Raw genomic sequence first — 18065 nt, 5'->3', positions numbered from 1 at the left:
TCCTTCTCCAGCTCATATTACAGATGAGGAAACTGAGACAGAGTTAAGTGACTTGCCCAGGGTCACACAGCTAGGAAGTGCCTGAGGCCAGATTTGAACTCAGAAAGATGATTCTTTCTAACTTCAGGCATAGCACTCTATCCACTCTGCCACCTTGCTACCCAAGTAATAGACAAGTTAATGATTTCATGTAACAATAATATTAAAATAAAGTCAAAAAATAGAGAACAATAGAAGAAAATGTAATGTATTTCATATTTTTTAACTGGCATGGAAAACAGATCAAGATGAGAGAATTTAAGAATTTAGGTGATCTGGGGCTGTGAGGTAGCACAATGGATAAAATATCAGGCCTGGAGTCAGGAAGCCCTGAATTGAAATCTGACCTCACACATTTAATTGCTGTGTGACTCTCAATAAGTCATTTAACCATGTTTACTTCAGTTTCCTTATCTATAAAATGAGCTGCAGAATGAAACGGCAAACCCCTCCAGCATCTCTGCCAAGAAAACTCTATATGATGTCACGAAGAATAGGACACAAGTGAAACAACTGAGCAACAACAAGATAACCTGAAAGATATGAGCAAAAAAGGGATTCTGGATATAGTATTTCAAAAAGTCATCAGAATACAACAACAACAACACCCTTCCTGGATCTTGTAGAACAAGAGGACAAAGTAAAAACAGAAAGAATTTTGCATCATTTCCCCCAAGAAAGAGCAAAATGAAAACTTCAGGAATAGATAGCCACAGCACAGAGCTCTTGGAACCAAGGACTGTAAGCAGCCAGAGAGAAAGAGTTCAGGTCCTGAGAGGACCTAGTCAGGAGCACACAAAATTTAGCTTCCATTACTTCAGAGAAGCAGAGAGCTAGGGAATGATACTCCAAAAGCCAAACGTTATAGGCTTTTTTTGGATGAATGACTCATCCAGCAAAACTGAATTGTGCTGGGGGAGGAGGGGAAGGGAATGGGAAGGGGCCACAGGGAATTAATAGAGGACTTCAATGAAATAGAGGAGTTTCAGGCATTCTTTTTTTTTTTTTTTGGCAGAACAATGAGGGTTAAATGACTTGCCCAGAGTCACACAGCTAGTAAGTGCAGAGTGTCTGGGGTTGGATTTCAGCTCAGGTCCTCCTGAATCCAGGGCCAGTGCTGTATCCACTGTGCCACCTAGCTGCCCCTAGTTCCAGGGATTCTTGATGAAAAGCCCAGAACTAAGTAGAAACTTTGAGATACAAATATGGTACCAACAAGTTAACTGTAAGCAATCAATTAGAAAAGACTTCATAGGGGAAAAATGCTTTCCTTCCAATGGGGAGGAGGGAACCATACAGGCATCCCCTGAGAACCTCAGTGTCAACAGAGATCATAGAGAGAATAAAAGAAAGTGAGGGTCTGGGAGTGGCTATATTATGATATAATGATCTTAAAGACAGAATATGAGAATTCCTAGCATTAAAAAAAGAAATCCTAGCATTTAGATAGTACTTTAAAGTTGGTGACACAAATAAATATGTAAACATATATAAAGTGATCAAAAATCCTGATCAACCCTGTGATATGGATCCTACTATTACCACTATTTTATAGATAGGGAAACTGGAGCTAGGAGAGGTGAAATGACTTGCCCAGGTCACACAACTAGTACGTGTCCAAGGTCAGATTTTGACTCAGGTCTTCCTGACTCCAGGCCCGGCACTCTCTCTCTTATTCTACCTATCTGCCTCGAAGCAAAAGATGAAGAAAGGTGAGGAGATAGGAGTGGGGAATTTATTATCTCACATAATTGGAGGGTGGAAATAGAGGTCTCTAAGAGGAGGGAAGGGCAGGGAGAATAGGCATCACTTAACCTCATATTGAACTGATACAGTGTAAAGGGAGCAGAACCAGGAGAACAAGGTAAACCAAACAACAACATTGTGAAAATGCACAATTTGGAAAGACTTAAGGATTCTAATCCATGCAATGATGAGCCATGATTCAGAATGGCATCCACCTGCTGACAGAGACACAATGGACTAGAAATGCAGAGTAAAATACTCACCTGTGGGCATGGCCAATGGGAACATTTGTTTTGCCTGACACTGAATATTTGTTGCAGGGAGTTTGTTTCCCTTTTGGTCTTCAAGTGTATGGGGGAGGGAGGTGGGAGGAAGAAAGGATGGATGCTTATCTATTGAAAATTTTTACATTCTATTTTTTAAAAACTGCAAGCTCTTTGAAGACTGTCTTCGATTTGGTCTGATTCTTTCTCCCCCGCCCCTTCCCCCCGCCTCCAGTTCTCAGCACAGTGCTTGGCACATAGCAAGTGCTTAATAATCCATTTTCCATTGATTTTCATTCCTCTCTCTATGTCTACCAGAAGTTGAGAATGTGCACTGAAGATGAGCAGTCAAGCCCAGCAAAGGCATCTACTGCCATCTTCCAGGCAACAAATGTGCACCATCCTGTTAGGACTCTTCGTGGTTCTGTTTTCCTTCCACAGAATCACCTTTCACATGTGTGGGTGCTTTTACCACATAAGAAATGGTGCCCAATAGTCCAGGTGCTGGGTAACAGCCACTAAATAGCTCAGCTCCATTGAGCAAAATGGTGTCCAGACATAGGGGCACTCAGGCTTCCGGGGTCTCCATGGACCAGGGCCTACAGCTTCTGTCTCACTGGGCTGTGATAGGTGTGGTCACTGCCTTCACCCTCAGGTCTGATTTAGCTATGAAGAAATGTGCTCTAAGCATCAGGCTACAGGTGCCTTTAAACAAAAAGAATCCCAGCCGCCATTCCTATCGCACTCCAAGTTTGGCAAATTGCTGTTCGTGCATTATCTTCTTTCATTCCAACAACAATCCTATGAGATAGATTTCCCCATTTTAGAGAAGAGGAAACTGAGGCACAGAGATAGATGTTGAGGGGGACTTCCCCCAGCCACACGCACGGCTAAGAGGCTCCATCAAATTCTTTCCCCAAGTCTTTCCTGCCCCAAGTCCAGCTCTCTGTCCTCCATCCTGTGCTGCCTCACAGTAGAAGATAGCACTCCCTGGCTTAGCTTCTCCCCAGACTGGTTGGCTTGGTCTTCCTCAGTCCCCAAGTCATGATGCTAACTAATAGTGAGATGTCATCATGTATTTTATTTTTCTGAAGAACATCAGGGTGGAGGGACTAGACTGCATCAAGTCTGGTTTAGCCTTGACTGGCTATGAGAAGGCTCATGTCCCTCCAAACTATCTCTCCTCTTGCTCATCGTCTCAGAATTGTGGGAAACCACCCAAGTCCACCTAGTTATGCCTCTTCATGCTCAGGGAGATGATGGGAATGCAAGCCTGACAGTACTTGGTACAAAAATAGATTCTTCCTCCTAATGAATTCCTGCAGAAAGACTTTCTGAGGTCTAATTGGCTCGAATCTTTCAATGATGCAACACAGCATCATTTCCAATACAATGAAATGAGAACAATTAACATTGTGCTCCAGAAAAGAGCCTTGCAAAGCAGCTTGGTGAAAAGGATAGAGCCGACCTTAGTGCCAGGAAGGGCTAGGGTCAAGTCCCACCCTGGACCCGTCCTGGCTGTGTGACTCTAGGCAAAGCCCTTCAGGTCTCTGCTCTAGGCACTCTCCGAGATTCCAAGTATGGAAAAGGAGTCAGCCTTCTTTGGATGAGGTCCAGTTCCTATTAAAAAGGTTTTCATTTTCTCTCCATTTCACTGTCCAGGCAATGGTAGAAAATTAATTATGCCAACTTGTATGTTGGATCGATAGCATTATTGTGATTCTTATTTATTGCTAACAACAATAACAACAACAACAATAAGAGTGGAGGCGCTTAATGTGTTAACTCATTTGGTCCTCACAACAACCCTAAGAAGCAGGGAGTTGCCATCATTACTCCCATTTTACAGAAAAGGATACTGAGGCAGGGAGTGGTGAAGTGGTTTGATCAGGGTCACACATCTGGCCAATGTCTAGGGCAGGATTCAAACTCATGTGTTCCTGACTCCAAGTCCCATGCTCTATCCACTATATCACCTAGTTGTCTAAGCATAGATTGGGCCAAAGTCACCTACCTAATCAGAGATCTTAAGAAATTTGCCTGAATCGACCAAGGAACATTTTAAAGGCATACTAGAAAGAAATCCCCCATGAGGAAGGGATTAATTTACAATGAAACAACCATGATACTTTACCCAGACCTATTTTTAATGTTCTTGGAAGCTTATTAAGCCTTTTCCTGAGCTATAATTAGGCCCACTATGTAGACATTGAGGCCTCAAGGAGGAAGTGGGTTTGGCCAAGAGAGAACAACCACAAACCCCAAGAAACAATTTCCAGCCCAAACTCTAACAGGGAAACCAAGGGAATCATCAGAGATCATTCATTCTATATAAAGAAACAGATAATAGGTAAGCATAGGATGCCTGTCTCTGCCTTTCACCTGCAGCATGCCCTGGTGCCCTGGGCAGCCAATCTAGGCTGTTTAACTATCAGCTCAGTGCACGAAACAGTTCTGAGCCCCCACCCATACCTACAAGTGCTGCCTCTTGACCATGGGGAACAACCCTCTCCCCTTGACCCACAGGGATCTAGTCTGAAGCTTCAGACTTCCAGAATTGATCCAGTTACCAGCTTTGTTCAAACGCAGGGAAATGATGACCTCATTTCAATGTGGCTGCTGAGCAGGGCAATGTTTGTTATAGAGAGAGCTCTGCTCCACCTGATGTAATTTGGCTCCAAGAATTGGCTGCTGCTGCTGCTGATGAATTGGCTGGACAGACAGAGAGGATAAGAAAACCTGTTCACCCAAACCCTGATGCTGAAGCTCTTGGCTTTTCCACCAGTTATAGGCAGGTCTGGACTCTTTTCCGTTTTAACTTGCTCCAATCTATTGGAGACATCATAGGCTTTGGCTACCCCGGGGAATTTGCATTCTTGTCTAGACTCCCAGAAAGGGGGAGGAGGAGGAGTCATGAAATATTCATCAGTAATAATGAGAGGTTCTTCTTTCAGCCATCGTACCAAAAAAATATACCCTTTAGTGATGTTTCAGGGATCACAGAAATATAGGAAAGGAATAGAAGGAGGTCAATAAAAGTCAATTCTAACACGACCATCTTATGGACTTTGCTATGGCATTTTAGCTGGTTAAAAAGAAAAGGTGTCAGGGTAGCTAGGTGGTGCAGTGGATAGAGCACTGGCCCTGGAATCATGAAGACCTGAGTTCAAATCCGGCCTCAGATACTTGACACTTACTAGCTGTGTAACCTTGGGCAAGTCACTTAACCCCAATTGCCTCACCAAAAAAAAAAACCACACACACACACACACACACAAAAAGAAAAGGTGTCCCCAGAATAGACTTATTACTATTGAAGCCCACTGCCCCAACTCCAAGGGAAATGTCTTACCTTTCCAAAACTCCCCTTGCCAATTGCTCGGAGGATCTGGAAGTGGTCAAAGTTCACTAAAAAACAAAAACAAAGGCATTTAGTCAGATTTGAAGAGTCCCTCCAAATATTGACTGTCTTCTTTCTAAAGACTTAAAATACTTGGACCAGCCATCTACTTTTGTTTCCCCATCAACAACTCTATGCCCCAGAGCACTTTTGCTGACAAAGGGCTGGTCTGCTCAAGGATGTTCTATCCAAATGTATAAGTCCAGCCAAAGTTCTGACAGTCTGTTTTTATCTCAGCAGCAGACTAACTCAAGACTAAATTACAGGACTTCCAGCCAAGTTACTGGACTGAATGGAAGCAGAACACCCATCTTCCAAATATCTACTCCAGCAAAAACCTTCAAATAACACCAGGTTGAATAATGAGCAAGAAATTGAATAAGAAACCATGGTAAGTGACTTCTTACATCTCCATAACTATACAAAATGTTGACCAGAAGCCCACCAGAAAAAAGGAAAGGGAACCACCAACAAGGCCAGTGCAGTGTAACTTCCCTACAGAGCCACAGACTGACCAGAGATGTGTGTAACCTCTAAGACTCCAGACTAAGGCAATAAGAGCAGAGCCTGAGGAAGCCCTAGGAAGGGCAGGCCATGGAAGCTCTCAGGAATAACATCAACAAGTATGGGCATAGAAGAGTTACAACTAAGATACCATAGGCCAAATGCCTTGCATTCTTCCCAGAGATGCCAGAGAAGATCTGGAAGAGCCAAAGTTCTTAGACTCTAGGAGCCAAGGATCCCTAACTCCAGGAGGTGGAGGTTAACACAGGAACCCCCATAAGCCAAGGTAAGAACAGACAGACTTAATATCCCCATCCAAAAGTGAAGCAGCCTGACCCCAGCACAAAGCCCCAGTTCAGGCACTAAGGCTGGAGTGCTGAGTAAACTAAAGAAGACATAAGCCAGCACAAAAAAAAAACAAATAGTGTAAACATAGAGATGCTCCAAAATCCAAACTAGAAGTAGAGACCAAATTTTAAAAAAGGATTTTACCCAAGGCCTATGTGAACACCTAAGAAGGAATGAAACAAGAAATAATAAATTAAATAAAGGATACAGGGAAAGAATTGAGAGGAGAAAATTACCTTAGAAATTGACCACCCTTACCCAAATAACAGAATCCTTGAGAATTAGATTAGATCAAAGATAAATCAATGACTCCATAAAACAGAAACAGATATTAGAACAAAATCAAAGGACTGGAAAAAGCAGAAGGAAATATAAGTTCCATAAAGAAAACAAATATTCTGGAAAATAGATCAAAAAAGAGATCATTTAAGAATTATTAAATTCCCTGAAAACCATGATTAAAAAATCTAGACACCATGTTTCAAAAAAAACATAAATGAACACTGCCCAGTTTATGAGAACCAGATAGCAATCAAGATAAAAAGGGTTTGGGGGCATCTAGGTGGTACAGTGGATAGAGTATGGGACTTGGAGTCAAGAAGACCCAAATTGTAATCCTGACTCAGATATTGACACAGATTTGTGATCAAGCTCAGAAATTGACTAGCAAGTCACTTGATTTCAGCCCCAATTTACCCATCTGCAAACCAATAAAAATTATATAACCTACCTCACAGGGTTATATAAAGATCAAATGGGGTGATACATATAAAACACCTTATAAACCTTAAAGTAATATATAAATGCTAGTTATTGTGATTGTTATTATTATTACCAACAACAATTATAAAAGGAAAGGTCTTGGGAATGTTATAGCAAAAATTCTGAATATCCACATCAAGAAAAAACTAATATGTACATCCAAAAAGGGGTTCAAGTACCAAGGACCAAAGTCAAGATTACTCAAGACATGGCAGCTTCTATCATAAAGAACAGGAGAGCTAGGAAAGACAATACTTTAAAGGCAAAAAAATATGGCCTTAGAACCAAAAATAATCTCAAATCTCAAATGAGGTCTTCAAGAATCAGACATTACTGATTCTTCAAGACCCCATTTGAGGTTTTCTTAACAAAGATATTATAGTGGTTTTTCATTTCCTTCTCTAGTTCATTTTACAGCTAAGGAAACTGACACAAACAGAATTAAGTGATTTATCCAGGGTCACACAGCTAGTAAGTGTCTGGGGCCAGATTTGAACTCAGGAAGATGACTCTTCCTGACTACAGGGCAAGTGCACTATCCACTGCACCACTCAGCTGCCCCCCAAATATAAACCTACATAAGGGAAATGGATCTTTATTGGAATAGAGGACTTTTAAGATTTTTTGTTGAAAAGACCATAGCTGAGTTGGAACTTTGAAATGAAATTATAGGGGAAAAAATGAAAGTTACAGAAAAAAGAGTGCTATTGAAACTTTTTTAATGTGCAGAAGACAACACAAGGAAGTTTGAAAGGAAGCACAAACCAGCAGGACAGTTTTGAAAGTCATGTGTAGAATTTATTACAGACTTTTTAAAAAAGTGGTATGAAATGAAGACCCATGGTCTCCTATGAAAAACTCTGTTTTGTGTCCTGCTGTATATATGGATGTGTGCTTGTGTGTGTTTATGCGTGTATGTATGTGTGCATGTGCATGTACGTGTGTGTAAGTTCAGAAAAAGGATGAAAAAAAAATTTTAAAGATGGCAGATGTCCATAACAAGGAGAACCATTTGCAATTTCAAAAGCCACACAGTTTCTACATCTCTGCAGAAAGGGAATTGTTTATTAGCTCTATCATTCATATAGGGGCCAATGTATAAAAATACTTGCCCTTGTTCCAAGATATACAGTGGTAAAAATTCAAATACATGTTCCCTAATTGATGAGCATTAATAGGTAATTTAGCCTGAATGCCAAGGGCCTCAGTTTCCTAAACAATATACAGGGAGTTATTAATCTGGGGTCTGTACACTTTTTTATATATTCATATACTCATGCACTAGAAAGAGAGGGGGGTAGATATATAGATGATAGATAGATAGATAGATAGATAGATAGATAGATAGATAGATAGATAGATAGATAGGGTGGGTAGTAAGGAGGGAGGGAGGGAGAGAGGGAGAGGGGAGAGAGACAGAGAGAAAGGAAGAGAGAGATAGGTAGGAAGGTAGGCAGGCAGGTAGACAGATTAGATAGGTAGATAGGTGTAGAAGGTAGACTGTCAAGATGAAGGAGGAAAGGCAGTGAGCTCTCAAACTCATGACACGATCACTCCAAAAAACATCCAATTAATGCCATAGGACAAAGCCTGGAGCAGCAAAACCCACAGAAGAATATGCTGAAATCATCTTCTAACCAAGAACCACTTGGAAGATCAGAAGGAGGGAGCTGCTGTGCTAATACAGGAGTTGAGGCCAACCTCACAGTCACTCTGACACAGATCCAGTCCCAGGAAGTCCTCACCAGAGAAGGAGACCCCCAGAGCCTCTGAATCAGCTGCAACACCAGTGTCATCTAGAACTAAGCTCAGAGTCTGGTGAAAGGGCTGAGCCCTTGGCAGAGGGGGAGACTACAGGGGTCTATGCTGGTGCTGAAGTGAAATTTGGGTTTTTCACTCCTGCTGAGAACCAGGAGGTGGGCTTGAGTAGCAGTGACCCAGGTTGGGGAGGGGCACAGGCTCCTCAGAGCTGACAACCACAATACACAAAGCTGGTTGATTAACAAGTTGGTCTGGGGTCATCTACAGACCAGGGAAGAGGCCAGGTGAGTGAAGAACCTGATCTTCCTTTAATCATACCATCTGGGACTTCTGAAGCTTGGGATACTGCAGCCTGGAAACAGTGCCCCACTTTAAAGAGCTAAAAGCCAAGTAAGAGAAAGGCAAGATGAGCAGACAGAGAAAGTTGAGTACCATAGAAAGTTTCTTTAGCGACAAGGAAGATTGAGCTGCACCCTCAGAGGAAGATATCAACATCAGGGCCCCTATATCTAAAGCTTCCAAGAAAAAATATGAATTGGTCTCAGGCCATAGAGGTGCTCAAAAAGGACTTTGAAGATAAAGTTAAAGAGAGGTAGAGGCAAAATGGAAAGAGAAATTAGGGTGATGCAGGAAAGACATGAGAAAAAAGTCAACAGCTTGAAAAGTCAAATGGAAAAGGAGGTACAAAAGCTCTCTGATGAAAACAGTTGCCTAAGAATTAGGATTGAAAAAATGGAAGCCAGTGACTTTATGAGAAACCAAGACACAATAAAGCAAATCCAAATGAATAAAAAATAGAGGGCAATGTGAAATATCTTCTTGGAAAAACTGCTGACCTGGAAAGTAGGTCCAGGAGAAGTAATTTGAAAATTATTGGTCTACCTGAAAACCAGGTTCAAGGAAAGAGCTTAGACATCATCTTGCAAGATATTCCCAGGGAAAATTGCCCTGAAATTCTAGATGCAGAAGCTAAAATAGAAATTGAAAAAATCCACCAATCACCTCCAGAAAGAGATCCCAAAAGGAAAACTCCTAGGAATATTATAGCCAAATTCTATAGCTCTCAGGTCAAGGAGAAAATATTGCAAGCTGCCAAAAAGAAAGAATTCAAGTACTGTGGGGCCCCAGTCAGGATAGCACAAGATATAGCACCTTCTACATTAAAAGACCAAAGGGCATGGAATATGATATTCCAGAGGGCAAAGGAATTGGGATTACAACCAAGAATCACCTACCCAGCAAAACTCAGCATAATCTTTCAGAGGAAAAAATGGGACTTCAATGAAAAAGAGGGCTTTCAGGTATGCATGATGAAAATACCTGAACTGAATGGCAAATGTGACTTTCAAATACAAGACCCTAAAGAACCATAAAAAATGGATTTGGGGGACATACCTGGGATCATGCAATGGGTGACTGTCTTGTGTCTGAGGCCAGGTTTTGGCTGGGATCCCCCTGGATCTGAGGTGGATGCTTTGTCTACTGTGTCACCTAGCTGCCCCATGATGGCATCTTTAGAGTTAAATTGAGGGGTGAGGGGAATGCACTGGGGGAGGGGAAAGGGCAGAGGTGAAATCCTACATGAAAGAAACAGGAAAAGTCTTATGGAGTGGAGGAAGAGATGGGAGAGAAACAGGGCAGTAAATGACCTCAATCTCATTAGAATTGGCTCAAGGAGGGAATAACATACACACTCAATTGGGTGGAGTAATCTCTCTAACCCTGCAGAAAAATAGGAGGGGAAGGGGATAAAGAAAGAGGGGCAAAAGAAGGGAGGGCAGTTTGGGGGAGGAGACAGTCAGAGGCAAATCCCTTTTGAAGAGGGCTAGGGTGAAAGAAGATAGATAGGGGTGGCTAGGTGGTGCAGTGGATAGAGCACTGGCCCTGGATTCTGAAGGACCTGAGTTCAAATCTGGCATTAGACACTTGACACTTACAGACACTTGATACTAGCTGTGTGACCCTGGGCAAGTCACTTAGCCTCTATTGCCCCACACACAAAAAAAAATAATTTAAATTAAAGAAGATGGATAATAGAATAAATATCATGGGAAAGGGAATAGGATGGAAGGGAAACAGTTAACAATAGTAATCATGAAAAAGAGAAAAGGGGGAAAATTGTACAAAAAATATTTATAGCAACTCTTTGTGGTGGCTAAGAATTGAGAATCAAGGGAATGTCCATCAATTGAGGAATGATGGAAGAAGCTGTGGTATATGATTGTGGTGGAATGGTCTTGTGCTATAAGAAATAACAAACAGGATGATCCCAGACAAACCTGGAAAGACTCATATGAACTGATTTATAGTGAAGTGAGCAGAGCTGGGAGGACATTGTGCATAGTGACAGCAGTATTGTTCGATGAGCAATTGTGAATGACTTGACTACTCTCAGCAAAGCAATGATCCAAGACAATTCTAAGGGACTAATGAGAAAGTATACTATCCACCCTCATAGAAAGAACTGATAAAAAAGAACACTTGTGGATTGTACATATATAACCTGGTTGATGTCTTGTGGAGGGGGGACGAAAGGGAGGGAGAAAAATTTGGAACTCTAAATCTTATGAAAATGAATGTTGAGCCAAGATGGCAGAGAAAAGCCAGCGGATTGCCTGAGCTCTCCTTCTGTTCCCTCAAAAAGAACTACAGAACCTGCAAAGAGACAGAGAGACACAGTCTTCCAAACAAAGATAATTTAGAAGACTTCAGGAAAGGTCGGTCTCACTCGGACAAAAGGGAGGAGCAGCACAGCTCTGAGAAGATTGGGGCAAGTCAGCAGGAAGCTGCAGACCACAGCCGAGCAACTGAGGCCCCTGGATCCTGGCTCAAGAAGCTGGTGGCACAGCAGGACAGTGGCAAAACCCTCCCGCACCAGCTGAGAGGGAGAGTTGGCAGCTGGAGGGCCAACCACAGGACAGGGGCAACCAGGCCTACCAATCCCAGCGCACAGCCAGCAAGCCTAGAGTGGTGAGAAATCCACAAGCCATAGAGGCCTCAGTGTAGAAAGCCAGTGACACAGCCCCCATATCCCAGCACAAGAAGCTTGAAACAGGGACCCTGGTGCCCCCAGAGCAGACCTCAACTTTAAAAATAAATAAATAAATAAGCTACATTATGAGTATTGCATGTTGAATGTTGAAAACTACCCTTACATGTAACTGGAAAAAATAAAATAAATGTTTGTTGATTGATATATACCCTTTTTTGTGGGGCAACGAGAGTTAAGTGACTTGCCCAGGGTCACATAGCTAGTAAGTTTCAAGTGTCTGAGGCTAGATTTAACCTCAGATCCTCCTAAATCCAGGGCCGTTGCTTTATCCACTCCACCACCTAGCTGCCCCCATGAGCATACCCCTTGATCTAGCAATGCCACTGCTAGGTTTATATAGCAAAGACATCCTCAAAAAGAGAAAAAGACCTATTTGTAGAAAAAAATATTTCTAGCAGTTAACTTTTTGTGGTAGCTAAGAATTGAAAGTCAAAGGAACACCCCTCAATTGGGGAATGGCTAAACGAGCTGTGGTATAGGATTGTGACGGTATATTATTGTGCTATGAGAAATGACAAGCAGGATGATTTCAGAAAGACTTAACTGAGTTGATGTATAGTGAAGAGAGCAGAATAAGAGAATATTGTGCACAGAGACAGCAATATTGTTTGATGAAAAGCTGTGAATGACTTAACTATTCTCAGAAACACAATGATCCAAGACAATCCCAAAGGGCTATTGATGAAATATACTATCCACATCCGAAGAAGGAACTGATACTGACTGAACACAGACTGAAGCGTGCTATTTTTCACTTTCTTTCATTTTTTTTCCTTTTATTCAAGTTCTCTTGTACAAAATGACTAATATGGTCATGTTTTACATAATCACACATGTATAAACCACATTTGAGTGCTAAATGCCTCAGGGAGCAGGCAGGGAAGGGAGGGAAAGAGGGATAAAGTTTAGAACTCAAAACTATAAATACAGATGTTTATTATTTTTGAAATAGATCATTGATTTTGTTTGTAATCCTATGTATTTTATCTTCTGCATTCACAAATACGATTCTGAGAAGTGGTCCATATGCTTTACCAGAGATGGCCAAAGGAATCCATTATACAGAAAAAGGTTAATAACCCCTTAACAAAGCATAAAATTATAAAATAAAAGGACAAGCAAACACATTGACTCCTTTTCTTTTTTAATGGTATTTTATTTTTTCCGATTACATGTAAAGATAGTTTTCATCATTCATTTTTGTAAGATTTTGAGTTCCAGGGTCAGCTAGGTGGTGGAGTGGATAAAGCACTGACCCTGGATTCAGGAGGACCTGAGTTCAAATCTGGCCTCAGACACTTGACACTTACTAGCTGTATGACCCTGGGCAAGTCACTTAACCCCCATTGCCGTGCCCTCTCCCCAAAAAAGATTTTGAGTTCCAACGTTTTCTCCCTCCCTCCCTTACTGAAGCTAGCAATCAAAGTTATACATTACAATCATGTTAAACATATTTCCACATGAGTCATGTTGTGAGAGAAAAATCAGTACAAAAGGAAAAAAAACACAAGAGAGAAGAAACAAAAAAGGTGAAAATAGTAAGCTTCGATCTGCATTCAGACTCCATAGTTCTTTTTCCATATGTGAAGAGCATTTTCCATCATGAATCTTTTGGCATTGTCTTGGATCATTGTATTGATGAGAAGAGCTAAATCTATTACAGGTGATCATCACACAATGTTTTTGATACCATGTACAATGTTCTTCTCGTTTTGCTCATTCCACTCAGCATCAGTTCATGTAAGTTTTGGGGGGTTCTTCTTAAATCTGCCTGTTCATCATTTCCTTTTTTCTCTTTTTAAAAAAATAGTAAACATTTTTATTTTGAGTTTTGAGTTCCAATTTTTATCCCTCCTTTTTCCCCTCTCCTCTCCCCTCCCTCAGGCATTAAGCAATCAGTTATGGGTTATACATGTAGAGTTATGCAAAACATTACCATACTGATCATTTTGTACAAGAAAACTTGAATAAGAGAAAAAATGAAATAGCATATTTTAGTCTGTGTTCTACTAATATCAGTTCTTTCTTTGGAGGCAGATAGTATGTTTCAATAGCCCTTTGGAATTGTCTTGGATTGTTGTATTGCTAAGAATAGTTACGTCTTTCCCAGCTCTTCATCAAACAATATTGCTGTCTCTGTGCACAGTATTCTCTTGGTTCTGCTCACTTCACTAGACATCAGTTCATACAAGTCTTTCCAGGCCTTTCTGAAATCATCCTGCTTGTCATTTCTTATAGCACAATAATATTTCTTCACCATAATATACCACAGATTGTTTAGCTATTCCCCAATGGATGGGCATCCCTTCAATTTCCAATTCTTTGCCACCGCAAAGAGAGCTGCTAGAAATATTCTTGTACATGTGGGGCAGTGACTTCTTTTCAAGACAGATAAAGGGGCCCCCTAACAATTGAAAATAGCCTCTGTTTACTGAGGATGCCTACCCCAGAGCTAGATGTCATTGAGCTAAAAGACCACACTGCCCAGACTGTACATGGCATGTGGTTTGACCCACCACTCAAATCATCTGTTCTAGCACAGCTTTTAACAACCACAATTCACCAAATACTACAGCAGTGTCTTGGGATTCCAGAAGAACTAGGGTGAGGCAGAAAGAAGATCTAGAAAGATCACATCAATTATAAATGACATTGAATAGAATAAAGAATGGTTTTACCTGGATGAGAAGCAGGTAGCTCTAATTTCACTTCTGACCCTATGCAGCCCTTGGACAATCTCTAAGGGCAATTTCACTGGGTCAGCATGAAAACTGGAATTCATTATTTCCATTGGTTTTTCCAAGAGAGCCATGTCCATACACCCTAGTGAAGTAGAGTCCTTCAAAACAATGGCTATTCCAACTGTCACAATTCTGGTGATAAAGCAACTAAGTAGGGAACTCTGTCTTAGGGTGGTCTCAATGGGGTTTGCAGATAGCTCACTTCTCCCATGTCGCAGAGTCATTTTTAAGACGAGGCATTAGGAAAAGGGTGGTTTGTTGTTTTTAGAATGTTGGTGTACATTTTTTTCTATGATCTTATTTATAGATTTTATTTCTCAGAGCATGCTATCAGAAGCTCCCTTGCTCCATGCCTCCTTACTCCTATGTCCAATGCATCTGGGGTCTCTGGCCTGGGCAGGGGCTGTCTAGGGGGCCCTATAAAATTGACATATGAGGCTGTGCCCTGAGGCCATGACTCAGGCCCCTCCCTCTGGGCATCTGGCCTCTTGAGCCCTGAGCTATTGGCCCTATGTTCCTCAGACTGATGCTCTCATCCCTTTGCCTGAGCTTCCAGATTCTGGCCTCTGTCGATGATGTCCACCTGCTTCTTCTTGCCTTCACTGACTTTCTTGGATGTCAGGCCTGCCAGTCCCTCTTGGTTAGCTCCTCTGCCAGCTTCAGTCCCCTCTGGCCTGTGCTGGCCACCCACATCTATGGTCTATTTTAGGGATCCTTCTGTTTCTGAAGCAGCCTCCCAAGGAGCAATGAAGCTCAATAACCCAGTATTTTATAATCTGAAAGAGTAACTGACTCGGGGAACAGCGCCCTACGTGATAAAAATGGTGAGAATTCGGTAGAAAGTCAAGTTAGTTCATTTTTTTACACAATACACCACAATCAGCTCAAAATTTATAAACAAAGAAGAGCTTTTACTGGTGAAAAGGAGACTTGGCTAATGGTGCCAAGAAAAGAAAAGAAAGAACATCAATGGTCATTGATATTTCATATACACACGTGATATACACAGAAGAGAACAGAAGGAGGCTGAGGAGAGAGCACAGAGCAGCCAGGCATTGTTGATACTATTGTGCAAAAAGGAATGTATACTCGTTTATTTTTTTATTTTTAATTAATTTTTAGCATTCTTTTTTTTTGAGTTTCAAATTCTCTCCCTCCTGTTTTTCCCCAATCCACTAAAGAAAACAAGATTATATCAGTTCTACATATGAAATCATGCAAAACATTTCCAAATTATTCTCTCTCTCTCTCCCTCTCTCTGTCTCTGTCTCTGTCTCTGTCTCTGTCTCTGTCTCTCTCTCTCTGTCTCTCTCTGTCTCTCTCTCTCTCTCCCCTCCCCTCTGTCTCTCTCTGTCACCATCTCTATCTCTTTCTCCCTCCCTCCTCTCTCCCTTTCTCCCTCTCTCCTCTCTCTCTCTCCGTCTCTGTCTCTCTGTCTCTGTCTCTCTCTCATACACACACACATACACACACAGAGAGAAAAATAAAGTGAGAAAATTCTACTTCATTTCTACTTTGCACTCAGAGTTCATCAGTTCTCTCTCTGTAGGTGGAGAAAATGTTTTATCATGAATCTTTTGGAATTATCTTGGGTCATTGATATTTATTCATTTTTTTGCAGGGCAATGGGGGTTAAGTGACTTGCCCAGGGTAAAACAGCTAGTAAGTGTCAAGTGTCTGAGGTTGGATTTGAACTCAGGTACTCCCGAATCCAGGGCCAGTGCTTTATCCACCACACCACCTAGCTGCCCCTATTTATTCATTTTTAAAAGAACAAAATAAACATAATGGAGACTCATGGTTTCATATCTAATCCTCTTTTTTCTCTCCTTTATATTTGGAAATGTTGTTTGGACTTATAATTTTTCAAAGAAAATTTATTATTGTAACTAAATATGAAACCTGAGTTTTTAAGGCCTCACCACGTTACAGAGTTAGACTGACACCCGATCAGGTCCCTTTCATGGCTACATCTGGCAGAAAGAGTCCTTTAATAAAAGAATGGCCCGTGGGAGTTGTGATGAAGACCAAAGTGTCCCATGGGCAAGGTTCCAAGCAAGGTCTTTCTCCCTCTTCCTGGCCCCAGCTGTCTTTGGGCTCCACATCTGGTGGGGCATATTGGCGGGGTGGGGGAGGCAGAAGGGCTATCAGATGAGCCTGGGATGTGGCAGAAGCTGGGCTGGGATGAGGCGCCAGCCGTCAACGAAGTGCTGACCCCTCAGAGGATCCTGAGGGCTTTCTTCTGCTAACTGGAGACCAGTGCTCTGTACCCCACAAGGCCCTCTGTGGGTCCCTGACCCAGTAGGAGGACAATCTAGCCTCTCCACTGGATGAGAATTCCATTAGAATGGGCAGAGATAGGTCCCCTTGGTCTCTGTGTCCCTGGGGCCCAGGACAACCACTGCCTTTGGCAAAGGGCCAAACAGGACCAAGACACCCTGACCAGTTTGTGCTCTCTCTAGACTGCTTCTGCTGATGCCGCTCCTTCCTGGGCAGCCTGTGCTCATGGCCAGAACGGAAGAATGGGACCATCCTGGGGGGCTGCAGCAGCTCAGCCTCCGAGCACATGGCCTCCTCCTGGGAGGCTCCAGCTACAATAATAAGAACAACAAGAGCAGGAGTCCTGTGGCACTGTGCTCATGCATGGTACTTTCAAAGAGAAAAGAGACATACACACACACATACACACATACACATATATATGTATGCATATGCACAGACATACACATACACAAATGTATACACATGCATATACATACACATGTATATATACCCATACCCATACACACTTGTATACACACATACATATAAACACAAGCATGCACACATGCACACATATGCACATGTATACAAGCACAAACATACATGCACATGTATGCACACATATGTACACAAATGTATACACACGCTAATGTATATACCCATATACGTATTCACATATGTGCACGTACATATATACAAACACATATAAACACAATATACAGACATATATGGTGCACAAACATACACACATGTACGTACATAAATGCACGTGCATATCTATACACCCATATACATACACACGCAATATACACATACACACATATACATGCTTTTTTGGTATGCTAAAAGTGCTGAGTTATCATCATCGTTATTCTGGTCTCTTATAAACCCTCCCGGGATCTTCATGGTGATCGTTCCATAACAGTCATTGTCAGTTTTATCATCCCCATGTTATAGGTTCACGTGGTTGTGGTCTCTCACTCACTGCCTGCACTCCCCACTGTGCCACAATGCCCACCAAAGAAAGGTGGGGCAGGGAGGTTTCCCATCAATTCTCACATCATTGCACTGTGGCCACGGACGCAGCATCTTGTGGATGTGGACGTGGACACCTCTTGTAACAGTGTCCATGGCATCTGCTCCTGTTGGTCTCATAACCTTCCTGGACATTTCATCCTGATCTTGCT

The 18065-nt window shown here is 41.9% G+C and overlaps 1 protein-coding gene across 1 annotated transcript in view; it reads right to left on the bottom strand.

Annotated features, from left to right (window-relative positions):
• The window catches only part of STK32C (serine/threonine kinase 32C), a 205318-nt gene that overhangs the window by 98709 nt on the left and 88544 nt on the right, over nucleotides 1-18065 (bottom strand). The window contains exon 2 of the mRNA XM_043980204.1: nucleotides 5401-5456. Within this exon, the coding sequence (XP_043836139.1) occupies nucleotides 5401-5456 (56 nt within the window). The remainder of the gene's footprint in view (nucleotides 1-5400; nucleotides 5457-18065) is intronic.

Source organism: Dromiciops gliroides, chromosome 2 (assembly GCF_019393635.1).
Source record: "Dromiciops gliroides isolate mDroGli1 chromosome 2, mDroGli1.pri, whole genome shotgun sequence".
In the NCBI taxonomy this organism is placed as follows: Eukaryota; Metazoa; Chordata; class Mammalia; order Microbiotheria; family Microbiotheriidae; genus Dromiciops; species Dromiciops gliroides.
Note: the sequence above shows the minus strand (reverse complement) of the source record. Positions and strands in the feature narration are given on the sequence as shown.